Source organism: Microcaecilia unicolor, chromosome 5 (assembly GCF_901765095.1).
Source record: "Microcaecilia unicolor chromosome 5, aMicUni1.1, whole genome shotgun sequence".
Taxonomy (NCBI): Eukaryota; Metazoa; Chordata; class Amphibia; order Gymnophiona; family Siphonopidae; genus Microcaecilia; species Microcaecilia unicolor.
Window position 1 is genome coordinate 151,739,823 of NC_044035.1, and position 27,515 is coordinate 151,767,337.

The 27,515-nt window shown below is 43.2% G+C and overlaps 1 protein-coding gene across 1 annotated transcript in view; it reads left to right on the forward strand.

The window, feature by feature from the left end:
• TBATA (thymus, brain and testes associated) overlaps positions 1–27,515 on the forward strand; it is a 111,636-nt gene that overhangs the window by 42,108 nt on the left and 42,013 nt on the right. The window contains exons 3-4 of the mRNA XM_030204891.1: positions 4,173–4,420; positions 14,693–14,863. Of these exons, the coding sequence (XP_030060751.1) occupies positions 4,173–4,420; positions 14,693–14,863 (419 nt within the window). The remainder of the gene's footprint in view (positions 1–4,172; positions 4,421–14,692; positions 14,864–27,515) is intronic.

Consider the following 27,515-nt stretch of genomic DNA (forward strand, 5'->3'; position numbering starts at 1 on the left):
TGAGATCTGTTATGAATCGTTGAGGGGCAGATTTTATTAGGTAACTAGGGCATAAGTCCAGTTTGCAGTGGGATTTGGCGAATCTGTTGATCATTTGGGTGACAGTATCTTCCGCCAGTAGATCGAAGTTTAACCAGATATGGCTGGGTCCAAACAGTTTATGAATTTTTCGAACTCATTGGTGCAAAGTGCCAAGGTGGATCGTAGTTTTATAATTTTCTCGTTAAAGAAGGTGGCCAGATCATCTGCTGATGGGGAGTCTGAATTAGTTGTGGTAACCGGTGAAATATCAAGAAGTTTATGTACAAATTGGAATAGTTTATGTGTATCCTTGTAATCTGGACCTATTTTGGATTTGTAATAAGATCTTTTGGTTTGCCTGATTGTATATTTATATTTTCTTTGCATTTGTTTCCATGCATTGAATGTGATTTCGTCTTTCATTTTATTCCATGCTCGTTCCAGTCTCCTTAATTGAGTTTTTAGTTTTTTAATTTCTTCATTAAACCAAGGTGATGGGTGGTGTCTTCCCGAGGTTCTTGTTTGTAATGGCGCAATTGTATCAAGTATGCTCTTGCATCTATTGTCCCAGTTTAGGAGGTATTGTTCGGATTCTGTCTGTACTGTCCATTCATTCATGTAGCACTGTTGCCAGAATAGTACTGGATCAATTTTGCCTCTTGTGTTATTTGTTCTACGTTCTTGTTTCTGGAATGAGACTTTTTTCCTCCATTTTAATGATATATTTAATTTATAATGGTCTGACCATGGTATATGTGACCATTTTGTATCTGTTAATATAAGGGTTTGATCTGGGGTGAATTTGTAGGTAATAAGGTCGAGTGTGTGTCCCTTAACATGAGTTGCTAAAATATTAATCCAATTGAATTCCAATTGGAGGGATGTAAGTTCAAAACCAGGAGTGATTAAAGAGTTGCCCTCCAGGAACTGGATAAACTGGTATCTCTTCTGTATTCCTGTCTGCCCTGTTAAGAAGTTTTACATAACCCTCTGGTAAGCTGTTACACCTGAGGCATAATGCACCATGCTATCAGCAATAGAGTTTACACTGAGGCAAAAGAATCAATTTTGGTTATTTTGGTACTTAGGTCACATATTTGTCTTCCATTTCCCCCCCCCCCCCCCCCCCCCCCCCTTTTGGTCACGATCCAGGAATAAATGTTTGACTAACTGCTTTGAGTAATGTGAAAGCTTGAGAAGCTGAATTTTGTAACCAAGCAGTCCCTGTAAGCGTGAAGCTTCTGTATTTAACTGAAGTAGATTTATGAGGATAATGCTGTTGGAGGTTTCTGAAGAAAACAGAAAAAATGATAGCTACCCCTAGCTCTGAGTCACCAAGTTTTCCAGCCTGCACAGTTCGATGCTGATAGATAAGCTGCAAGCAACGCATATTTTCTGAGCCGTAACAAGACATCTGTGTCACTTTCAGCTATCCCAGCTGACATCAACCTGGGGTTTTATTTTCAAAATAGTTCTCCCATTCTTTGCTTGAATTGGACTTTTAAATTGAAAAAGCAAGAAAGGTTAGTAGCTCTTGGAAGTCAAACTGCATCTAGACTACTAGGGATATTAAATTGATTGAAACCTATAATCCAAACATTCAATTTATTGTGTGGGCCTGGATTTTCATAGAAAATAAGACTCTGAAAAGCCAAATGCACTGAAATATAGTTTATTGGTACTTTTTATACTCCTTGAACTTACAAGGCAGGGCAAAGTGGTTTACATATGTTATGTCCCTCACCTGTTCGACGCTCCTCCCGGCTAAGTCATTCCTCAGCTCCGTCCAAAAGGGACAATGTTCAGTCTTAGGAGGGTCTGTTTCAGTTTCCTAAGTCTGGCAGCCGTCATCCGGCTTGGAGCAAGGGCAGCAGCCATCTTGGCCAGCTCAGGAGGGGGCAGCCATCTTGTATAAATGAGAACAGGAAGGAACTCCATATTTGGGCTTGGGAGGATCTCCTATGGGGGCAGCCATGTTGGATTCACCTGAGTTTGGTTTGCTCAGATTGCTTCACTATTTAAAGCACTGCCTCCAGGCCTTCATTGCTTTGGCCTCAATGGTTCTGAGGAGTTGCTGTGGGAGTGCTGTTCTGACTATTCTTCTGTTCCTGGTTACCTGTGCACCGGACCTTGGCTAGTTTTCTTGGATTACGCTTGTTTGCTGCCTGCCTTGACCCTGGACTAATTTTGACTATTCTTTGCCTGTCGGAGTACTGGTTCTGGACTGTGTCTGTTTCCTGCCATCCTGGTCAGCGGCTGTGCAACCCCGCCAGTTCCAGAAGTCCTGGTGGCCACCTGCAGCTGGGAGCTCAACTCTTGGTGAACAGTGGTCACTTCCCAGGTGAAGCTAGGAGTTGTCTGGCTGCCTGACCGAGTGCGGCGTCACTCCATCTCTGCTGTGCTCAGTCGGGCCACAGGGGCTCACTACTACTGGTCATAACAACATACTATAATACAAATAAGAAAGGGAAATGAACTCTGTTGTTTAATAGGAAAGAGCAGTCACTCACTCAGTGTAGAACACGCACAACAGATTGAGAGGGGAAATAGAAAGAAAAGGAGTAAAAGGTTATCATGCTTTCTATTCTGCATATTTCTGGCTGCTTCTTCCCTCATTTATGGTATGATATATGGTATAACACAGTATTTGTAGTCCACCAACTCCCAACAAAGTTGGTTTAAAGCAGATTACACAACAGAGAAATCAATAAACCTCAGTAAGACAAAAATTAAAAATCAGTAAACTTCAGTGAAAAGCTGGGTTTTCAAATTTCTACAAAACCACAGGTATGTAGGCATAGTTTTGATTTCTAAAGGTAGTGAATTCCAAATCTGGATCGCTTGGTAGATAAGGAGAACTGTAAAGGCTTTTTATATTTAATTCCTAATATAGAGGGAAAGTAAAGAAGGCGTGAGCTTTCCACTCTAGAAACTGATGGAGCCACAGGAAAAGTAAATAATTTCATTATATAATCTGGCCAGAATCCCTCAAAATGTTTGTAAACCTAGCATGCTAATTTAAAGGATATTTGGGCCTTAATAGGCAGCCAATGCAAGTTCAACAAACAAGGAGTGACTTTGTATTGTTGTTCGAATATTTTTACTGCTCTAATTGGCTCCTGCTCATGTTTGATCTATTCTTACTGTACACAGCCTTGAGTGAATTCCTTCAAAAAGCCGGTAAATAAATCCTAATAAATCAATAAAATAAAAATGGTCTGATCTTTTTTTTTACCAAAAATCATCTTGGCAACAGTATTTTGCAATATTTGTAAACGGGAAAGTGCCTGAGATAATAAACAGTATACACCATTACCTTAACTAAAGTAGAAAAATGTTTTTTAACAGAATATCTAAATTGATGTAACTTGAAAAATACTGACTTGATCAATGCATTGACTTGTGGTGAAGTCTCGAGGATTCAGAAGTCTGGAATTCAAGGTTGACTTCCAAGACACTTTCAAAGCCATCCTGGGAAAATTATCAGAAAAAGTATATTGAAAGATCACATTTAACTTGTTATCATTTTAGTATTAAAGTACTGAATGGAATCAACATACATACACATATCATATAAAGGCATACCCCCCCCCCCCATATTCAGAAGTATTTGTCCAGCTAAATTGCACTTAGCCAGCTATCTGGCAGTATTCAGCAGGAGATAAGGCAGCTATCCCTCGCTGAATATTGCCAGTTAGTGCCTAGCAGGTTATATCGCACGATATTGTTACATATTTTTATGGGTGTAGTGTGTTATGTGATTTGGAATGTTTATGCTTTTATTGTAACCTACCCTGGGTGGTTCCAGGAGGACAGGATAAATACCCATATAGATAAATATATTGAGGATGGAATGTATGATCTTGCTTTTGTTTAAAAGGAAAACGCAGAGGACAAGATCCACAATGGAATACAATATGAAACATTTTTTGAGAAATGGGAACTTGTCAGAAAGCTTGTGAAAGTGTTTTATGACTAGTATTAGTACTGGGGATAAGACCTGGATTTTGAATAGTAGGGTTTACTGAGTTAGGAAAGCTAATAAAAGGTCCCGTTGGCTCAGTTCACCTGTGTGATTTTGGGGCCCGATTATATAAAGGTATTTCTAAATCTAACTTCTTTCATGTGTGACATTTCCGTTTTTATTTCAGAGATGAACATACTTGTATCAAGAAACAAATGGAGAACCTGAAGAACCCAGTCTCTGGACTTTTCAAAAGCAAAGAAATCCCAGTTGTGGCAAAGAATATTGAGAATGTGGCCTACAACACCCCGCTGCGCTTCGCTGTTGAGGCCTCGAGACCCCAGTCCAAGAGCAGCTCTCGCTTTGGCAACCTTAGCCACCATTCTTTCTTCTCCCGGCACAACCCCCACCCACATCGAGTGACCCACATTAAAGGTTGGGAAGCCTAGAGCTGCAGTAAAATTAAAAGTAATAAGTCTGAATTTTCTGAACCAGTCTAGATTTTGCCATATGGCTTTACAGTTCTGGCTTCTTAAACAGCAGTATTATAAATCCAAACAGGCAATAGCAGAAAACCAGGATTGGCTCAGCCTTTTCTTTAGGACATGAAGTTATCAGTTATTGAACAAGTAATGCAATACGTTTCATACATTACTTATCAGGTTTTAGGATAAGCCCTTTAAAATAACCATGGCTGATTTTATTACTCTGTATGTCTGCCCTACCGATAAGATATGTTCTCATATACTAGCAGGCTTATTTTCGAAAGAGAAGGGCGCCCATCTTTCGACACAAATTGGGACATGGGCGTTCTTCTCTCAGGGTTGCCCAAATCGGCATAATCGAAAGCCGATTTTGGGCGCCCTCAACTGCTTGCCATCGCGGGGACAACCAAAGTTCATGGGGGTGTGTCGGAAGCGTAGCGAAGGTGGGACTGGGGCGTGCCTAACACACGGGTGTCCTCGACCGATAATGGAAAAAAGAAGGGTGTCCCTGACGAGCACTTGAGCGACTTAGTCCATTTTTTCTTACTACCAAGCCTCAAAAAGTTGCCCAAACTGACCAGTTGACCACCGGAGGGAATCGGGGATGACCTCCTCTTACTCCCCCAGTGGTCACTAATCACCTCCCACCCTAAAAAAAGCTTTAAAAATATTTTTTGCCAGCCTCTATGCCAGCCTCAAATATCATACCCAGCTCCACGACAGCAGTATGCAGGTCCTTGGAGCAGTTTTAGTGGGTGCAGTGCACTTCAGGCAGGCGGACCCAGGCCCTTCCCCCCCCCCCCCACCTGTTACACTTGTGGTGGTAAATGTGAGCCCTTCAAAACCCACTGTACCCACATGTAGGTGCCCCCTTCACCCCTTAGGGCTATGGTAGTGGTGTACAGTTGTGGGGAGTGGGTTTTTGGGGGGCTCAGCACCCAAGGTAAGGGAGCTATGCACCTGGGAGCAATTTCTGAAGTCCACTGCAGTGCCCCCTAGGGTGCCCGGTTGGTGTCCTGGCATGTAAGGGGGACCAGTGCACTAAAAATGCTGGCTCCTCCCACGACCAAATGGCTTGGATTTGGTCGTTTCTGAGATGAGCGTCCTCAGTTTCCATTATCGGCAAAAATCGAGGACGACCATCTCTAAGGATAACCATGTCTAAGGTCGAACTAAATTTTGCGATTTGGGCGTCCTCGACCATATTATCGAAACGAAAGATGGACGCCCATCTTGTTTCGATAATACAGGTTTCCCCTCCCCTTCGCCGGGATGTCCTGCGAGGACGTCCTCAGGAAAGCTTGGACGCCCCTTTCGATTATGCCCCTCTAGGTCTCTTACTATTGAAGGAGCCTCAAAGACCAGATTGGGATCTAGTTGGTTTTCAATCCTAGAAAAATAAAAACAGAAAATATCAACAGCTGAAGATCACAAGGCCCGTCTAGTCTGCCCAAATTATTTTCTGGTGTATTCCGCAGACCCCGGTTATCTATGGATTTCTTGAATTCTGTCATTATTTTTCTTCTACAACTTCCCGTAAAAGGCCTTTCTCTTATTTATTTGTTTATATATTTGGATTTATTTACTGCCTTTTTGAAAAATTTTACCCAAGGTGGTAGGTGCTGATGTTACTCCTGAGTCTACCATTTTCAAATTGCATGGGCAATTTTGACCGCTATAGATTTAGGGAATGGGAAGGGAATGGAACTTGATGTACCATCTTTCTGTGGTTTTTGTGACTACATTCAAAGTGGTTTACATAGTATATACAGGTACTTTGTACCTGGGGCAGTGGAGGGTTAAGTGACTTGCCCATAGTTACAAAGGGGGGGGGGGGGGGAGGTAGTGTGCACATCTTCCTGATAGTGCATGCAGTCGCAGTGATTTGCATATGCGCTGATGGTTTGTGTATGCATAATTGGGAAAATACACACTGTTTGCTGAGTGCACACTATTATTAGAGAACAAAAAATGCAAAATGTGTTTTTTTTTCCTGCTCAGCTTCTTTTATTAATGGCATGCAGAAACATGGGGTATGTTGTTGACATTTCCTATGTTGTTGCAAAGACAGCCTAGCCTTAATAAGAGTGGGCTTCATTTTGGGTGAAAATGACCTTTTGAGCTTTTTTTTTTTTTAACCTATTTTAAAAATATGTTTCTAATCCAGTGCATGGGAATAGGGGATTATTGCCTGTTTCTCAAAATTCTTCTTGGAATAGTCTGTAAAAGTTAGACATCTAGACAGCATTGGCAGTCATAGTAACATGGAGGGTAATTTTCCAAAAAATATCCATGGCAGAATTTGGACGTTTTGCTCATTACGAGCCATTTTCGAACAGGAAAATCATCTGGGTTTCTCTTTTGAAAATGGCTCGTAGATAGACATTTTTGCACTGAAGATGTCTAAAACAAAGAGCCATTTTTCAAAGTGAAACATCCAACTTCTAGAGCCTGTTTTTTTTTTTTTTTTAATAACATCTGTCTGGTATCTTTTTGAGAGAGGGACAGCCTAGTAGTCAGTGGTCAGTGCAGTGGACCTTAAACAGTGTCACCCAGGTGCAGTTCCCACCATAGCTCCTTTATTTTGTAGTGTGAGCCCTCCAGGAGCAGAATAAACCCTACTGTACCTAACTGTACACCATTACAATAGCCTTCCACCCTGCAAGCGTCTCCTATATGTTACAGTAGGTAATTTGGTGGTTTTGAGGGCTCACAATTTCCACTACAAATGTACTAGGTAGAATGGGATTTGAACCTGGATCCCCTTGTTCAGTCTACTGCACTAACCACTAGGTTGCTCCTGGGAGCTGCTTGCTGCTCTCTGGGGTATGCCATAATACCTGATTCTGTCATAGCACCTGGTATCTTCATCTCTATCCTCCCATGTTTCAAACCTCCTCTCTACTGTGGCACCATCCACGTCTGTCAACGAGGCTGTTTCTTCTTACAACAATACTCTATCCTCTGCCTTAGACACTCTTGCACCTTTGATGACCCGCCCTGTAAGGCGTACAAAACCCCAACCTTGGCTGACTTCTAATATCCGCTACCTACGTTCCTGTACTCGCTCCGCCGAACGCCTCTGGCGGAAATCTCTGGCCCTTGCTGATTTCTTACACTTTAAGTTCATGCTGACCTCCTTCCAATCTGCTCTTTTACGTGCCAAACAGGATTATTATATCCAACTGACCAACTCTCTTGGCTCTAATCCTCGACTTCTCTTCACCACATTGAACTCTCTCCTCAAGGTGCCCCCTCCCCCAACTCCCCCTGCATTATCTCCTCAGACCCTTGCTGAATTCTTTCACAACAAGGTTCAAAAGATAAACCTTGCTTTCTCTACCTCACCACCTCTCCCTCCACTAGTCCATTCCCCTCTCTCTCCTTCCCCTCATTCCCTTTCCTCCTTTCCTGAAGTTACTATTGAGGAAACTACACTTCTCCTTTCTTCCTCAAAATGTACCACCTGTTCCTCTGATCCCATTCCCACCCACCTTCTTAATGACATCTCTCCTGCTCTTATTCCTTTTATCTATCACATTCTCAACCTCTCACTTTCCACTGCAACTGTCCCTGCTGCCTTTAAACATGCTGTGGTCACACCTCTCCTTAAGAAGCCTTCACTCGACCCTACTTGTCCCTCTAATTACCGACCCATCTCCCTCCTTCCTTTTCTCTCCAAATTACTTGAGCGTGCTGTTCACCGCCGCTGCCTTGATTTTCTCTCCTCACATGCTATTCTTGACCCACTACAATCTGGTTTTCGCCCTCTCCACTCAACTGAAACTGCGCTTACTAAAGTCTCCAATGGCCTATTACTGGCTAAATCCAGAGGTCAATATTCCATCCTCATTCTTCTTGATCTTTCCGCTGCTTTTGACACTGTCGATCACAGCATACTTCTCGATACCCTGTCCTCACTTGGATTCCAGGGCTCTGTCCTTTCCTGGTTCTCTTCCTACCTCTCCCTCTGCACCTTTAGTGTTCACTCTGGTGGATCCTCTTCTACTTCTATCCCTCTGCCTGTCGGCGTACCTCAGGGTTCTGTTCTTGGTCCCCTCCTCTTTTCTATCTACACTTCTTCCCTTGGTTCATTAATCTCATCCCATGGCTTTTCCTACCATCTCTATGCTGATGACTCCCAAATCTACCTTTCTACCCCTGATATCTCACCTTGCATCCAAACCAAAGTTTCAGCGTGCTTGTCTGACATTGCTGTCTGGATGTCTCAACGCCACCTGAAATTAAATATGACCAAAACCGAGCTCATTTTCCCCCCCAAACCCACCTCCCCGCTCCCCCCGTTTTCTATTTGTGTTGATGGCTCTCTCATTCTCCCTGTCTCCTCAGCTCGAAACCTTGGGGTCATCTTTGACTCTTCTCTCTCCTTCTCTGCTCATATCCAGCAGATTGCCAAGACCTGTTGTTTCTTTCTTTACAACATCCGTAAAATCCGCCCCTTTCTTTCCGAGCACTCTACCAAAACCCTCATCCACACCCTTGTCACCTCTCGTTTAGACTACTGCAATCTGCTTCTTGCTGGCCTCCTACTTAGTCACCTCTCCCCTCTCCAGTCGGTTCAAAACTCTACTGCCCGTCTCGTCTTCCGCCAGGGTCGCTTTACTCATACTACCCCTCTCCTCAAGACCCTTCACTGGCTCCCTATCCGTTTTCGCATCCTGTTCAAACTTCTTCTACTAACCTATAAATGTACTCACTCTGCTGCTCCCCAGTATCTCTCCACACTCGTGCTTCCCTACACCCCTTCCCGTGCACTCCGCTTCATGGATAAATCCTTCTTATCTGTTCCCTTCTCCACTACTGCCAACTCCAGACTTAGCGCCTTCTGTCTCGCTGCACCCTACGCCTGGAATAAACTTCCTGAGCCCCTACGTCTTGCCCCATCCTTGGCCACCTTTAAATCTAGACTGAAAGCCCACCTCTTTAACATTGCTTTTGACTCGTAACCACTCGCCTCCACCTACCCTCCTCTCTTCCTTCCCGTTCACATTAATTGATTTGATTTGCTTACTTTATTTATTTTTTGTCTATTAGATTGTAAGCTCTTTGAGCAGGGACTGTCTTTCTTCTATGTTTGTGCAGCGCTGCGTATGCCTTGTAGCGCTATAGAAATGCTAAATAGTAGTAGTAGTAGTATCTCCTTTCAGTTTCACTTCTTAAGGGGTTGGGAGTGGACGGGGACAGCATCAACTGGGAGATTATAGGGGGGTCAAGCCAGAAAGAGCACAATTTTTGTAAATTAGACCAGATTGAAATAGGTGTAGATAAAAATGAACCAGGGGCGTAGCCAGACAGCAGATTTTGGGTGGGCCTAGGCAAGAAGTGGGTGGGCAGTGTTCTCCCTCCCCTACACACACTAAAAACATATCTCAGCTGGTGGGAAAATGCTTCTCTCCACCTTAGCAGTCTGCAGCAGGCATGCACTGAAAACAGAGCATGTGCAGGTGCCAGTGTTGTGGAGAGCAGCGTTTTTGTTACCATCGGGGAAGTCTTCAGCTTGCGGAGCTTGGGATCCCGAAGAGCTACTGCTAAACATGTGCTACTGTTGGGTGGGCCTGAGCCCTAACTAGGTGGGCCTCGGCCCACCCAGGCCCACCTGTGGCTAAGCCACTGAAATGAACTTCTTTTGTGCCCTGGATGTTTCTTCCTCTTCTATTATCGCTGAAAGACATGCTAATTTCGGGCCTGCCCTAGTCCTGCCCAAAGCATGCCTCCAACACACCTCCTTGCTGTTTTGGACTAACTCAGTGAAAAACGTCCCAATTCTGCATTTCAGAAATCATGATTTAGACGTTTTTGGCAGATGGACATTTTTTTCTGGTCATTTTGAGACAACTATTTGCTTTGCAAATGAGTTCCACAGTAACATAGTAGATGACAGGAGATAAAGACCTGAATGGTTCATCCAGTCTGCCCAACAATCACACTCAGTATTAATTCATGATTAAACCAACAATGAAGGGGATATAAAATACTTGATCCTGCACTATCTTTGCCATTTCTGGGACATAGACTGTAGAAGTCCTCCCAGCGCTGGCTTTAGTTCCTCAGACCCAGAAATGCCATCTAAGCACCACTCGACTCATCAACACACATGCAATCATTAAGTTTTGTTTTTTTTATACCATTCATTTTCTAATTAGTGATCCTCTGTGTTCATCCCACACCTTTTTGAATTCCATCACCGTTTTTGTCTCCACCAACTCCCTCGAAAGGGCATTCCAGGCATCAACCACCCTCTCCGTAAAAAAGAATTTCCTGGACATTACTCTTAAGTCTACCAACTTGCAATCTCAATTCATGTCCTCTATTCTTACCATTTCCTCTTCTCTGGAAAAAATTTGTTTCTATATCAATACCTTTCCCGTATTTAAACATCTGTATCATATCTCCCCTTTCCCCCCTTTCCTCTAGGGTGTGCATATTCAGATCTTACAGTCTCTTTTCATACAACTTCTGGTGCAAGCTTCATACCATTTTTGTCACCTTCCTTTGAACTACTTGAAGTCTTTTTACATCCTTAGCATGATATGGCCTCCAGAACTGAACACAATACTTCAAATGGGGCCTCACCAAGTATTTGTACAGAGGATCAACACCTCCTTTCTTTTGCTGGTTGGGCCTCTATTTGTGCAGCCTGGCATCCTGGCTACAGCCATTGCCTTGCCACACTGTTTCATCACTCTCAGATCATCAGACACTTTCACCCCAAGGTCCCTCTCCCTGCCTATACATATCAGCCTCTCACCTCCTAGCTCATATGGCTCTCTTGGTGATCTACTCCACATGCGCATCACTCTACACTTCTTTGCATTAAATTTTAACTTGAGACCATTCTTCTAACTTTTGCAGGTCGCTTTCCAGCTTATAATTGAAAAAGAAAAACGCTTATATTGCAACCCAAATCGGGAGATAGACGTTTATCTCACAAAAACGAATAAAGCGGTATAATCGAAAGCCGAATTTGGACGTTTTCAACTGCAGTCCGTCGCGGATGCGGACAAAGTTGATGGGGCGTGTCGAAGGCGGAACTGGGGCGTGGTTATCGGGCGATCAGAGACGGGCGCCTTTCGCCGATAATGGAAAACAAATATGCGTTTTTAGCGAGAATTTAGGGCACTTTTCCTGGACCCTGTTTTTCCACGAATAAGGCCCGAAAAGTGCCCTAAATGACCACTGGAGGGAATCGGAGATGACCTCCCCTGACTCCCCCAGTGGTCACAAACCCCCTCCCACCACAAAATATGCCGTTTCACAACTTTTTATGTTCACCCTCAAATGTCATACCCACCTCCCTGGCAGCAATATGCAGGTCACTGGAGCAGTTATTAGGGGGTGCAGTGGACTTCAGGCAGGTGGACCCAGGCCCATCCCCCCCACCTGTTACACTTTTGCTGGTAAATGGGAGCCCTCCAAACCGCCCCCCCCCAAACCCACTTTACCCACATGTAGGTGCCCCCCTTCACCCCTTAGGGCTATAGTAATGGTGTAGACTTGTGGGCGGTGGGTTTTGAGGGGGATTTGGGGGGCTCAACACCCAAGGGAAGGGTGCTATGCACCTGGGAGCTGTTTTATCTTTTTTTTTTGTTTTTGTAAAAGTGCCCCCTAGGGTGTCCTGGCATGTGAGGGGGACCAGTGCACTAACACTCCTGGCCCCTCCCACGAAGAAATGCCTTGGATTTATTCGTTTTTGAGCTGGGTGCTTTCATTTTCCATTATCACTGAAAAACAAACGCCCAGCTCACAAATTGTCGAATAAAACATGGACGTCTATTTTTTCCAAAAATACGGTTCGGTCCGCCCCTTCACGGACTCGTTCTCGGAGATAAACGCCCATGGAGATAGACGTTTTTGTTCAATTATGCCCCTCTTTGTCAGTTGATCATGGTCCTCCAGGATTTTCTTCCATGAACACAGAACAGAAGTATTTCTTTAGCATGTACACTTTTTCCTTATCACTCTCTACAAAGCAGTTCACAGCATCTTTCAGTCTTACAATTTCATTTTTAGCCTTCCTCCTTTCACTAATACACCTGAAAAAATTCTTGTCACCCTTCCTCACATTTCTAGCCATTTGTTCTTCTGTTTGTGCCTTCACTAGCTGTAGATCTCTCTTCACTTCTTTCAGTTTCATCCGGTATTCCTCTCTGTGTCCCTCTTCTTGAGTTTTTCTGTATTTCATGAAACCCAACGCTTTTGCCTTTATTTTCTCAGCCACTTGTTTGGAGAACCATATTGGTCTCCTTTTTCTGTTGCTTTTATTTACTCTCCTTGCGTAAAGGTCAGTAGCCATTTTTATAGCTCCTTTCAGACTGGTCCACTGTCTTTCCACTTCTCGTATGTCCTCCCATCCCGTCAGCTCTTTCTTTAGGTATTTCCTCATTTTACTAAACTCAGCATGTTTGAAATGCAGAACTTTGAGTTTTGTATGGCTGCTTCTGCTTTAGCTGTTATATCAAACCAAACTGTTCGATGATCATTAATGCCCGGGTGAGCTCCCGCTCAGACATTAGACACACTTTCCCTATTTGTGAGCACCAGATCCAGTGTTTCTCCTTCCCTTGGGTTCTATCACCATTTGTCTGAGCAGAGCACTTTGAAAGGCTTCCACGATCTCTCTACTTCTTTCTGATTCTGCAGATGGAACTTTCCAATCCACGTCCAACAGGTTGAAATCTCCCAGCAACAGCACCTCCCTTTCTTTCCCAACTTTCGGATATCTATAACCAGATCTTTGTCATGCTGTTCTGACAGTGTTGAATGTATGTAGACAACACAGAGGTTCCTTCTTCTCTTTTCAAGGTGATCCATATTGCTTCTTCCTTCCCCCAGGCCCTCTGCATTTTGCTTTAATATTGTTTCTCATATACAGAGCTGCTCCTCCACCTTTTTAACCATCCTTCCTATATACAGTAGATTATAGCCCGGTATATTTGTGTCCCATTCATTGAACCATATCTCTATGATAACAACAATATCTAAATCTGCCTCTAACATCAGGGCTTGCAGATCATCAACTTTGTTGCTTAGACTGCGAGCATTTGTGGTCATTGCTTTCCAGCTACATTTCAATGGCAATCTCATCTTCTGTATAATTTTTTTAGTCTCACCTTTTACTGTGTTGCTAAGATTATTGTTTAAATAGTTTTTTTTTCACTACTGTCACATGTTTTCTGGGTGACTATCTGAAGTGACCTGCTTCCATATGTCACCCTCGCTTTCTAGTTTAAATGCCTAGAAACAAATTGTCTGAATTTCTCAACAAGGATTCTTTTTTCTACCACAGTGAAATGCAGCCCATCATTACAGTATAGTTTTTTTGTTTTTCCATGTATTGCCCCATCCTCCTATGTACCTAAAACGTTCTTGATGACACCAGTCATTGGATAAAATCACTGAATGAGGTAAGGAAGCCAGAAGTTACTAACATGCACACTACCTACAGTCTGGGTTTTGCAGACATTTCTGATTATATGTCATATTTACCAATTTTTAAAGATCAGAAAATAAGCAGAGTCAGTTTTGAACATGCCATTAGTGTGAATCAACCAAATCAACATAGTCAACTCAAAATTATTGTAAGAACAATGCCTGATTTGTAAAACAGGAAAGAAAAAAAAAGCTGAGAAAGTGAGAACAGCATCTAGATCAAGTATTTTCTATCAGAGGCAAAACTTTAGTCTTTAAAATGTAAATAACGTCAAATGATCCATCTAAAAAAGCATGGTTCATCAAAGTTCATGAACTATTTTTTTGTTTTTTTGATGGATCATTTGAAGTTAGTTACAAGTTAGACCATAAGAAGTTTTTTTTTTGCCTATGATAGAAAATATTGAGCACTTGTTCTAGTTGTCATTTTCATTTTCTGAGGCTTTTTCTTTCCTATTTTACAAATCAGGTGTTCTTATAAGCATTTTGGGTAGGTTATGATGATTTGGTTGATTATTATACCCAACTCACCTCATGCTGTTTTGGTTATATTATAGTATGGAAGTCAAAATGAGCCTTTCTCCAAGACAACTATTGCCACTCACTGCTGAAATTAAATGTTAGAGGATACAACTTTTTCAGAGTAGTATTGGTTGACCACAGTTTTTACATATTAGATTCAAAACTTGTAAAGGACAAAATTGCAAACCCAGAATCTTGATATGTTGCTTTGCTCTTTGATGCTTCATTTTTTTAAAAATTTTCAATCCAGGATTGAATGGAATCCCTATTTGCATTGTCAATGATGGATTGGACATCTCAAGCACGTTTCCACCTCATCCAATGATGAGAAGCCAACTTCCCATTAACATATTGGGTGTGCCTAGTACTCAAATACCAATAGGAGACCCACATGGAAACCTGATCCCACACTTCAAAGCAGGTTTGTATCACTTCTGACAGCAATTATGAGAGACGGGTAGGAAGATCACCTCAAAAGGTAATTAGATGAAAGACTAGGAAGAGGATAAGGTGATCAAATTCCTTCTAGAACACATTTTGAAACTCAATGGCAACTGATCTTCAGTGTCAAAAGCTGATCTTGCTACTACTTATCATTTCTATAGAACTACTAGATATGCTGCTCTGTATAAATTAACCCCAAGATTCTGTATATGGCGTTCAAAGTTGCATGCACAATTGGGCACGTGCCTAATTTGTGCATGCAGTTTAATTGAGTAATGAGCCAATTAGCACAAATAATTGGCAACAATTTGGCTTTAGGCCTGCATCTTGGTAGGCACTATTCTATAAAGATGCAGACGTAAATGTTTTTAGCATGCAACTGAAAAGGGTGCATGGCTATAGGAGGGGCATGGGCTTTCACTAAAGATGCAAGCACTATTATAGATTTCAGGGGATTGGATTTACATGAGATTTCAGTTGGTATAAATCCTCATGCCCAAAATTGGGCACAGATCCCAGTGCTATGTGCTATTCTATAAATGGCACCCAACTCGAATCACCATTTATAGAATAGAGCTCATTTTTTAAGTGCCCAAATTTGGGTGCCATTTACTGAATCTAGTCCTATATGCAGGTACTTTCTCTGTCCCTAGTGGGCTCACAGTCTAACCTCCCTGTTTACTAAGCCGCGCTAGTGGCTGGTGGTGTGCTAATGCTGACACAGCCCGTTCATTTTGAATAGGTTGTGTCGGCATTGCCGCGCGGCACCCACTAGCATGGCTTAGTATACAGGGGGGTAAGGTTTGCACCTGGGGCAATGGAGGGTTATGTAACATTCCCAGGGTCACAATGAGCTGTATTGGGAATTGAACCTGGGTCTCCAGGATCTCATCCTACTGCACTAACCATTAGGCTACTCCTCTACTCTTGCATCAGCCTCTGCTGTTGCCTAATTGCAAATAGGAGGCTGTGAATCAGGAAATGGGGCCAAATAGATTGAAAGACTTGGAAAGAATCAGGGCAGAGAACAGAGAGCACATCTGTGTTGTCATGCATTAACAAGTGATTATTGTAGATGCAGAAAGTATTTTGAAACAATAATAGTTTTAAAAAATATGTAAAAAGATTAAACCCTTTCATTTTGATTGTGTGGTTTGGATGAAGGGGGTTTAATTGAGGGCTGGCTAGTATATAAATGGCTCTATGTGTCAGGCGTACCCAGCATTGGGGAGGGGGGAATACAGCTGATTATTTTATGCTTAATGTTATTATGCCATATGTTGGTTTTGTAATCTTCTGAGAACAGGTAGTGATCAAGGTAATAAAAATTAATTTACATAGTGTTGTGGCTGTATGTTTGCTGTCACTGATGGCAGTTGAGTTTTATTTCTACTTTGAGCAAACCTTTAATTTATTGCCTTTGGCTTTACTGATTTATAGGATGTTACAATAGATAAGAAAGGGAAGCAGGCTAGAAAAAAATAAAGAAATTTGGAAAATAAGGATCAAGTTGGTCACTAATGTAAGTTTTAGCATTCTGGTTTTGCCCTTTGACTTCCTGTGACCACTTTTCACTGGAAGGATGAACTAGTAAGTTTGTGTCTATTAGAACACTCATTGGGTTGTATATCCCTAAAACCTATGGGCCTGATTTTAAGGAGTGCCACTGAATATACGTGGAAGCGAGCACCTTTTCCAGTGACTATCTGTTTAATTTAGACCTACTGTTCTGCAGGCCTAGAATAAAGTGATAACCTTACCCATGGGTGCCAACTTTTTAAAATAATTGGGAGTTCCCCTCTCAGGGCAAAATGAAGAAAGTTGCTCAGTATTAGGAGGTGCTCAGCACCTACTGCACCCACAGAGCTGGGACCCATGTCTTTACCTATGTGCTTGTACTGCCCACACCCCCCACAGCTGGCACTACTAAAACAGTAGTAATGGAGGGTCCAGCAGAGACATCCTATGATAGCTGAAGAAGAAAAGAGGGTGCATGAGTGGTTTGCATCATGAGAAAACAAGGCAAGTGTGATAGAGGAGCTATCTTCAGCCTCATATGATACCCACCAGTCATGCCCTCTCTTTCATCCTCTGCAGCCTGTCCACATCTTATTCTCTTTCTGTCTTCCAGCCCGTCCATTTTCCTCTCAGCCAGTCCTTGTCAGTTTCTCTCTCCCCTCTGCCCATTTACTCCACACCCCCACCTGTACCAGACATTCTCTTTCAAACCCTATTTTCTCATATTCTGTCTGATTTAATCTTCCTCCTTTCTCCTCCTTATCCTCTCCCTCCCCCCCCCCCCACCACACTTTCCCCATTCTTTACTCCCTCTACACATTTTAATTCCTCCTCTCATGCATGGGTATAGTTTGACATTTTATATTTTGGGGTAGGAGATTCAGTAGCTCTATTCCTGCTCCATACCTTACACCACCTTAGCCTGCCCTGCTTCTTTCTTCCCCTTACTATTTCCTCATTCTGAAGACATCAGGGGGATTTCATCTGATTTGGATCTCAGAAATCTCACTATATACATCAAAAAGGAAAAATTAAAATGAATACCCTGGCAACTGTTCTCCCACTAAGGGTCACAACAGTTGACTAGCATCCTTAGATTTCAAGGATGTGTATGCTCATATACCAGTTCACCATCAGTACTGAAAGTTTCTAAGATTCACTGTTCTAAGGTCAACTACCAGTACCAGGCGCTTCCTTTCACTTCTGTACACCAAGAATCTTCATGAAATGGCTAACAGTTGAGGGGGGCACAAGTTCAAAGACAAGGATTATTCGACGATTAACAGCTCAGTCTCCAGAAACTACTCAGAGGCTTTTTGATCGTTAAAATAAAATCAACATTGACCCCAGGTTAAAATATAATTTTCATAGGTGCACGCCTGAACCCTCAGGAAGGCTGAGCATTGCACCCTGAGGAAACAATTTCTACCATAAAAGAAATGTGTTCACACATCTCAACTGCTTGTACTGTAGATGCTCACATATTAAAGTTCCTTGAACACATGACTGTCACAATCCATGCAGTCCCATTTACAAGGTTGCACTTGAGACCCTTGCAATGGAAACTAAATTTAGAATGGAACCAGCATCAACAGTCAATATTAAAGAAGATTACCTAAACTTTTGTGCAAAGGATGCTTTTCAGACAGCCACAGTATCAACTTGTGCTGACCACAGATGAGTCACTGTCAAGTTAGGGATCTCACAACTTTCACATATGGACAGAAAATAATCTACCATTCTTTATGCTAATTGTACTGTTCTTCACAGACAGCCAGTAGGTGAATGCCTTAAGCCTACATAGGTGCCTACACCTGTCTTCATAAAATACCAGCACAAAATCAGTCTCATAATTCTTTATTCTCATTTACTATCATGTCTCTTGTCTCCTGCCTGAAGTGCTGAAAGCTCACAGATAAGACTTGTTCTGGCATTATTTCTGGTTATCCCTACCTTAGAGCTGTGGTTTTGGGCATCTCTCCCCCCTATCCTTGTCTGTCCTTGTCACTGCATTTATATTTATACAAAAGAAAAAAGCCTTGTTTTATTTGTTCTGCTTTGCTGTGTTTTCTAACTTGTTTATTGATTATTTTTATTTGATATCTGTTAATCTGAGCACTAGATTTAAAAACTGCTATAACTCTGTATTAGATCTTTTTTTCTTTTTTCTTATAGTGTGTTGAGCCCTCCCCCTCCCCCACCTGGTTTCTTGTAGACAGCTTGTATAGTTTAGGTGTAGCTAAAACTTCTGCTTTGAGAGAGCAGAAGGCTACCACAAGGTCTCTTGTCTCCTGCCTGAAGTGCTGAAAGCTCACAGATAAGGCTTGTTCTGGCATTATTTCTGGTTATCCCTACCTTAGAGCTGTGGTTTGGGGGCATTTCTGGTTCATTTCTTAACCTTGTCTTTAACCTTGTCTAATCCCAACCAGCTGTGTAGATAAGTGGCTTAATACAGCTTTAGAGATAGGTTTTACAGCAAATACATTCCATAGGTTTTAAGTTTAAACCCACCCACCCCAAGACTGACACTTCCTAAATAGCTTTCCTAAATACAATACTTATCACAAATTAACTCCATCCAAATTAAAACAGTTTCTGAAAAATAAACCGTTCATTATCACAGTATATCCCCAGCCTTCTGCTCAGCATCAGTGGCTTCCTGCTCTAGATAAAAAGGACCTCTGTTAACATATCCATTGGTTGTTATTCTCATTATATATCACATAGAATACCAATTTACCTTCTCTTCCTTAAACTTGTTCATCAGGCTTCTCTCACTGTTGGCAGTACCTTATTGGCAGTATAATAAAAAAAAAATCATTGTTAACCAGCTATACCCATAGATCAGGATCAGATTTATTCTAGGTCTTTACTTTGTAAATTTAATCTATTGAATTAGGTCTACAACCAACTGGTACATCATGGAAAGGAGAGGGAAAAAAAGGAAAAAAAAAAAGAAAACAAATACCCTGAAGGAAAAAGCTCAATCACTGAATTTCAAATAGATATGTACATTGAATTCCACCCACACAGCAAATCTTAACAGGTTCTCAGTTCTTACCCTAAAACTACACATTACCTACCTACTCCCTATATCCCATAGAACAGGAGTAGGAGAAATAACAGGTAGTTGTGTGACAGGCTACATATTTTATTATCACAAGTACAACAGCCCCTTACATTTGGAACTATGGTAAAGAAACAAAGAGTCCCTAAAACATCTACCACTGCTTCTACCACTGTCAAGACCAAACCCTTGGACGAAGACAAGATTCTGGTTTCATGTGATAAATGTACATACATTGAGTCCCTTGTGAAACAAGTACAAGAACTAAGAGATGAAGCGGCAAGACTAAGAAACATCTGGGAGAACCAGAAATTTGACTCAGAGACGCAGGTCAAAACATTGAGGACTTTCAGCAAAGGGAGAGAATATCTTGGGCAGACAGAGCACAGCTGGAAGCAGGTCACCAACAGGTGAATTTTTGAAAGAGAAGGGTGCCCATCTTCCGACACAAATTGGGAGATAGGCGTCCTCGCAAGGTCGCCCAAATCGGCATAATCGAAAGCCAATTTGGGCGCCTTGCTTTCCGTCATGGGACGACCAAAGTTCACGGGGACGTGTCGGCAGTGTAGTGAAGGCGCGACTAGGGCATGCTTAGGAGATGGGCATCTTCGGCTGATAATGGAAAAAAGAAGAGCGTCCCTGACGAACACTTGGGTGACTTTACTTGGTCCATTTTTTTTCGCGACCAAGCATCAAAAAGGTGCTCGAACTGACCAGATGACCACCGGAGGTAATCGGGGATAACCTCCTCTTACTCCCCCAGTGGTCACTAACCCACTCCCACCCTCAAAAAATCTTTAAAATACTTTTTTGCCAGCCTTTATGCCAGCCTCAAATGCCATACTCAGGTCCATCGCAGCAGTATGCAGGTACCTGGAGCAGTTTTAGTAGGTGCAGTGTACTTCAGGCAGGCGGACCCAAGCCCATCCCCCCTACCTGTTACACTTGTGGTGGTAAATGTGAGCCCTCCAAAACCCACCAGAAACCCACTGTACCCACATGTAGGTGCCCTCCTTCATCCCTAAGGGCTATGGTAGTGGTGTACGGTTGTGGGTTTTGGGGGGGTTGGGAGGGCTCAGCACCCAAGGTAAGGGAGCTATGCACCTGGGACCTTTTTCTGAAGTCCACTGCAGTGCCCCCTAGCGTGCCCAGTTGGTGTCCTGGCATGTGAGGGGGACCAGTGTACTATGAATGTTGGTTCCTCCCACAACCAAATGGCTTGGATTTGGTTTTTGAGATGGGCATCCTCGGTTTCCATTATCACTGAAAACCGGGGACGACCATCTCAAAAATGACCTAAGGACAACTATCTCTAAGGTTGACCTAAATTTCATGATTTGGGCGTCCCCAACCGTATTATTGAAAGAAAAGATGGACGCCCATCTTGTTTTAATAATACGGGTTACCCCGCCCCTTTACGGGGCCGTCCTGCGAGGATGCCCTCATGAAAACTCGGGCACCCCGTTCGATTATGCCCCTCCAAGTCTCACAAGATCAATCCTCCAACTCCACCTTCTATTCAACTAAAGAATCGGTTCACAGCCCTTGAGGTAGAAGAGCTAGAAACATCTAAAAAAACAGGAGGAAACAATGACCAAAAATACCATCACAGCTGGAGAACTGGCCCAAAGAAAGCGAAAGGTAGTGGTGGTTGGAGATTCACTTCTCAGGGGTACTGAAGCGTCCATCTGCCGGTCAGATATGTTGTCCAGAGAGGTGTGTTGTCTGCCTGGTGCCAAGATTCACGATATTGTGGAAAGATTGCCTAGACGCATCAAGCCTATGGACCACACACCATCCATGTTGGTACAAATGATACCGCTAAATATCCTACTGAACATATCATACGAGACTTCGTGGCTTTGGGTCAGAGGGTGAAGCATCTAGGTGCGCAGGTAGTGTTCTCATTGAACCTCCCTGTTGAAGGTAAAGGTTGAATGAGAGAAGCTCGCATCTTGGAGATTAATGCATGGCTGCGTGGTTGGTGCCGACGAGAGTGCTTTGGTTTCGTAGACCGTGGGATGATTTTCCAAGAGGTACTGAGCGGTGATGGTGTCCATCTGTCAAGAAAGGGAAAGAGTGTCTTCAGCAACAGGCTGGCTAAAGTACTAAAGAGGGCTTTAAACTAAAATTGATGGGGACGGGTATAAAAAGCCACGAAGCCATAATTAACCCCAAGGAAGATAGGGCATCTAATGCCTCTATAGAAGAAAATATAAAGAGTAAAATCTGGAGAGCCTTGTATACCAATGCCCGTAATATGGGAGACAAACTTCTAGATCTTGAGGCTACAATGATGGAAGCAGACTTGGATTTAGTGGTGGTCATGGAGACGTGGTTCACAGAGAACCATGACTGGGATGTTGCTATACCTGGCTATAATCTATTCAGGGAGGACAGAGTAGGAAAAAAGGGTGGAGGTGTGGCATTATATTCTAAGAATGATATCCAAGTGACAGAACTGTAGGACATGTGGGGTATGGCAGAAGCACTGTGGGTTAAATTGGAAAGAGGGAAAGGAAAATGTATCTACATCTGAGTGATACACAGACCACCCTCATAGAGGAAATGGACAGGGACTTAATTGAAGACATCCGCAAGATAGCTAGGAAAGGGGAAGAACTACTGATAGGTGACTTCAATATGCCGGATGTTGATTGGGGTGTCCCGGCTGCGGGGTTGTCTAGAAGCAAAGAGATCTTAGATTCCCTACAGGAAGAATTGTTCCAGCAGTAGGTAACGGAACTGACGTGGGATGGAGCTATTCTGGTCCTTGTGCTTACGAATGGAGAGTATGTTTCTGACGTCAAGGTGGCAGACCATTTGGCATCTAGTGATCATCATATGGTATGGTTCAATATTAAAACAGAAGAGAGGACTCATTCGAGATTGCAAGTCCTGGATTTCAAAGGAACTAACTTTGCCGAGATGGGGGAATTTCTCAAGGAACAGTTAGTGGGATGGGAACAGTTGAAGGATGTAGAACAGCAATGGACAAGACTGAAACGAGCTATATTAAAGGCAACTAACCTTTATGTTAGAAAATTACATAAAAGTAAGAGGTAAAAAAGGCCTCTCTGGTACTCGAATGTAGTAGCTGAAAAGATAAGGGTAGGGAGGTTAGCCTTCGCACGTTATAAGACGATTCAGAAAGATGGACAGGAGAGAATACCTGAATTAGCGAAGAGAAGCTGGAAAAGCTATCAGGAATGTGAAGCGGCAAATGGAGGAAAAGATAGCTAATACGGTAAAATTGGGGGATAAGACCTTTTTCAGATACGTAAGTGACAAGAGGAAGTGCCATAATAGCATTGTGAGGCTGAAAGCTGAGGGAGAGAAATATGTGGAAGATAAGGATAAAGCTGAACTGCTTAACAATTATTTTAGCTCTGTGTTCATGAATGAAAGACCGGGGGTAGGGCTGCAGAAAACAAAGGCTAAAGGGGATGGATGTATGGTAGACCAAGACCCAATTATGGATGACTGTGTTCGTGAGGAGCTTGCCAAACTGAAAGTAGACCGAGCGATGGGGCCAGATGGGATACACCCGAGGGTGCTTAAGGAACTCGGAAAAGTTCTGTCTGCTCTGCTGACGGACCTCTTCAATGCTTCCTTAGAAATTGGAGTGGTACCTGTGCACTGGAGAAGGGCGGATGTAGTTCCTTTGCACAAGAGTGGAAGTAAGGAGGAGGTTGGGAATTACAGACCTGTCAGTCTGACCTCGGTAGTGAGTAAGCTAATGGAAACGCTTCTAAAGAGGAGGATTGTGAGATTTCTTGAACTAAATGGAATGCGGGACCCGAGGCAGCATGGCTTCACTAGTGGCAGGTCGTGTCAGATGAATCTGACCATCTTCTTCGACTGGGTGACCAAACAGTTGGATGTGGGAGGGGCGCTTGATGTGGTTTACTTGGATTTCAGCAAAGCCTTTGATACGGTTCCGCACAGGCGACTGATAAATAAATTGAGTGCCCTCGGTATGGGCCTAGAGTTACTGATTGGGTTGAAAATTGGTTGAATGGTAGGAGACAGAGGGTAGTGGTAAATGGAGCTTGCTCTCAAGAAAAGGATGTCGTCAGTGGAGTACCGCAGGGATCGGTCCTAGGGACGGCTCTTTTTAATGTCTTTGTGAGCGATATTGCAGAAGGGCTGTCTGGTAAGGTCTGTCTCTTTGCGGATGATACTAAACTCTGCAACAGGGTAGACACCCTGGTGGGTGTGAATGACATGAGGAAGGACCTAATGAAGCTGGAGGAATGGACCGATATTTGGCAACTAAGGTTTAATCCCAAAAAATGCAGGGTCATGCACTTGGGTCGCAAGAATCTGAGGGAACAGTACAGTATAGGGGGTGAAGTGCTTCAGTGTACGAAGGAAGAGCGGGACTTGGGGGTGATTGTGTCTGATGACCTTAAAGCTTCCAAACAGGTAGAAAAAGCGACGGTCAAAGCCAGAAGGATGTTAGGGTACATAAAGAGATGCATGACCAGCAGGAAAAAGAAGGTGATAATGCCGTTGTGTAAGTCTCTAGTGAGGCCCCATTTGGAGTACTGCATGCAGTTCTGGAGACCGCACCTACGGAAAGATATAAACAGGATGGAGTCGGTCTAGAGTGCGGCTACAAAATTAGTAAGTGGTCTTGAATGCAAACATTATAGGGACAGGCTTATGAACCTACATGTATACGCTGGAAGAGAGGAGCGAGAGTGAAGACATGATAGAAACGTTTAAATATCTCAAGGGCATTTATGTACAGGAAGAGAGCCTTTTTCAAATGAAGGAGAGCTCTGGAATGAGGGGGCATATGACAAAATTAAGAGGGAATAGGCTTAGGAGTAATCTAAGGAAGTGCTATTTCACAGAAAGGGTGGTGGAGGCGTGGAATGGCCTCCTGGTGGAGGTTGTGGAGCCGAGGACTGTTCCAGAATTTAAAAAGGCATGGGATAAGCATGCGTGATCGCTTAGGAACAGGAGGAATTAGGGGTTACAGAGGATGGGCAAACTGGATGGGTCATATGGCCTTTTTCTGCCGTCATGTTTCTATACCAATTTAACTGGTGAGCAGTAGTAAGCAGTTTACAGACTAACCTCCCCCCCCCCCCCCCCCAATATTCAGCACTATCTAACCTGTCAGCAATGGCCGCAGACCGCTTATATAGTGTTTAACCGGCAAACCATGAATATTCAGCGGAAGATAACTGATTATCTCCACTGAATATTTGTGGTTAGAGCATAGTGGGTAACCAGCTATATCACACAATATAGCCAGTTAGCACCGATATTCAGCACTGGGTTAAATAGCAGTCCTATCTTTAACTGCTAGTAACTTAACCAGTTAGCGTTGAATATTGGCTTCACCTGTTGTTCCGGCAGCCAAATATGAAACTGGATATTCAGTGCCGGTCTTTGGAAACAGCCCGGCATTGAATATCCGTGGTCAGTGCCGATTGCGACACTTATACAGGCTGCCTCCCGCCAGCTGAATATCAGCCCCTAAGAATTTAACACAAAAAGGAATTACAATTTCTGCTAGGATAAAAGGGAGAACAAAAGCCATACATATGACAAGGAAAGAGAATGGGGTGAGGGACAAACAAAAGGGGAAAAGGTTGGAAAAAAGAATGGGCCAGGGATGGATAGCAGGGAGGTGAGGAAACATGTTGACACGGATTTCCGCCATCACTGCTGAGCTCCAAAAGCCTGCTTGAAGAGCCAGGTTTTAATGGCTACCTTAAATCTTGGAAGGGATTGCTCACATTGAATCTCTAAGGGGAGATTGTTCCAAGTTGCAGGAACCATGAAGTAAAAAGCACTCTGTCTCGTATGCCCATGTTAAACTAATCTAGGGTCAGGCAAGACCATATGTTGGTCATTAATGGAGCGAAGTGACCGGGTGGGGGAATAGGGTATAGTAAGGGACAAAAGATATGGTGGGAGTCCCAGTTGAAAGGTTTTAAAGGGTAGCAAGAGAGTCTTATATTATACATGAAAAGGGACAGGCAACCAATGGTGGTCTTTGACGTGGGGTGAAACATGATCATAATTCTTGGTGTGGCAGAGAAGATGAATAGCTTTATTTTGAAGTGTTTATAGCTTTTTCAGAGCAGCTTGAGTTAAACCAGCAAAGATGATGTTACAGTAGTCAAGCTTTGAAATTAGCAACAGAACAATAAGGGCATAGAACGAATAATGGTCAAGATATTGCTGAACACAGCGCAACTGTGTACGAAAAAAAAAAACAGAATTAAGGAGTGATGAGATAATGCGACGCAAAGATCAACTGAGTCAAGAGTTACCCCTTAGTAATTGAAGGACTTGAGCGGAGTGATTGTGGTTCCTAGAAGGTGAAGATTTTTTGTAGGGCACAGATGGAACAACTGAGCCAACCAGTTGAAGGAAGCTGACTTTATTGGGGGACCAGACAACGCCCGTGTTTCGGCAGTAGCCTGTGTCAGAGGTCAGATATGGGTACACTACAAGGCATAATCCTGTGTGAGTCTTCCCATTCAATGTGAAAACTAAAAGCAACAAGTTGCTATATATATATAAAAAAAACAAACAAACCTATATCTAGTATGCTAAAAACCCAAAATACTAGAATACAATAAAATAAGTGAACAAAGCCGGCATCTGATGGCACGAAAACTCAAAGAAGGCAAAAATAAAACCTCACAAGCATAAAGCCTTCAAAGGATTGATAGTTTCTAGCTTTTAGCACATCTGGAATGTTGACAAGTGTGCTACAAGTGTAGGGGAATCCAGCGAGGAGAGAATGAGATCAAGTGTGTGGCCTGCCTGATGAGTAGGAAAGGAGATCCATTACTGGAGGTTCAGATCTCTTAAAGGCCAGGACCGTCGAGAGAGATACAGTGGGGGAAATAAGTATTTGATCCCTTGCTGATTTTGTAAGTTTGCCCACTGACAAAGACATGAGCAGCCCATAATTGAAGGGTAGGTTATTGGTAACAGTGAGAGATAGCACATCACAAATTAAATCCGGAAAATCACATTGTGGAAAGTATATGAATTTATTTGCATTCTGCAGAGGGAAATAAGTATTTGATCCCTCTGGCAAACAAGACCTAATACTTGGTGGCAAAACCCTTGTTGGCAAGCACAGCGGTCAGACGTCTTCTGTAGTTGATGATGAGGTTTGCACACATGTCAGGAGGAATTTTGGTCCACTCCTCTTTGCAGATCATCTCTAAATCATTAAGAGTTCTGGGCTGTCGCTTGGCAACTCGCAGCTTCAGCTCCCTCCATAAGTTTTCAATGGGATTAAGGTCTGGTGACTGGCTAGGCCACTCCATGACCCTAATGTGCTTCTTCCTGAGCCACTCCTTTGTTGCCTTGGCTGTATGTTTTGGGTCATTGTCGTGCTGGAAGACCCAGCCACGACCCATTTTTAAGGCCCTGGCGGAGGGAAGGAGGTTGTCACTCAGAATTGTACGGTACATGGCCCCATCCATTCTCCCATTGATGCGGTGAAGTAGTCCTGTGCCCTTAGCAGAGAAACACCCCCAAAACATAACATTTCCACCTCCATGCTTGACAGTGGGGACGGTGTTCTTTGGGTCATAGGCAGCATTTTTCTTCCTCCAAACACGGCGAGTTGAGTTCATGCCAAAGAGCTCAATTTTTGTCTCATCTGACCACAGCACCTTCTCCCAATCACTCTCGGCATCATCCAGGTGTTCACTGGCAAACTTCAGACGGGCCGTCACATGTGCCTTCCGGAGCAGGGGGACCTTGCGGGCACTGCAGGATTGCAATCCGTTATGTCGTAATGTGTTACCAATGGTTTTCGTGGTGACAGTGGTCCCAGCTGCCTTGAGATCATTGACAAGTTCCCCCCTTGTAGTTGTAGGCTGATTTCTAACCTTCCTCATGATCAAGGATACCCCACGAGGTGAGATTTTGCGTGGAGCCCCAGATCTTCGTCGATTGACAGTCATTTTGTACTTCTTCCATTTTCTTACTATGGCACCAACAGTTGTCTCCTTCTCGCCCAGCGTCTTACTGATGGTTTTGTAGCCCATTCCAG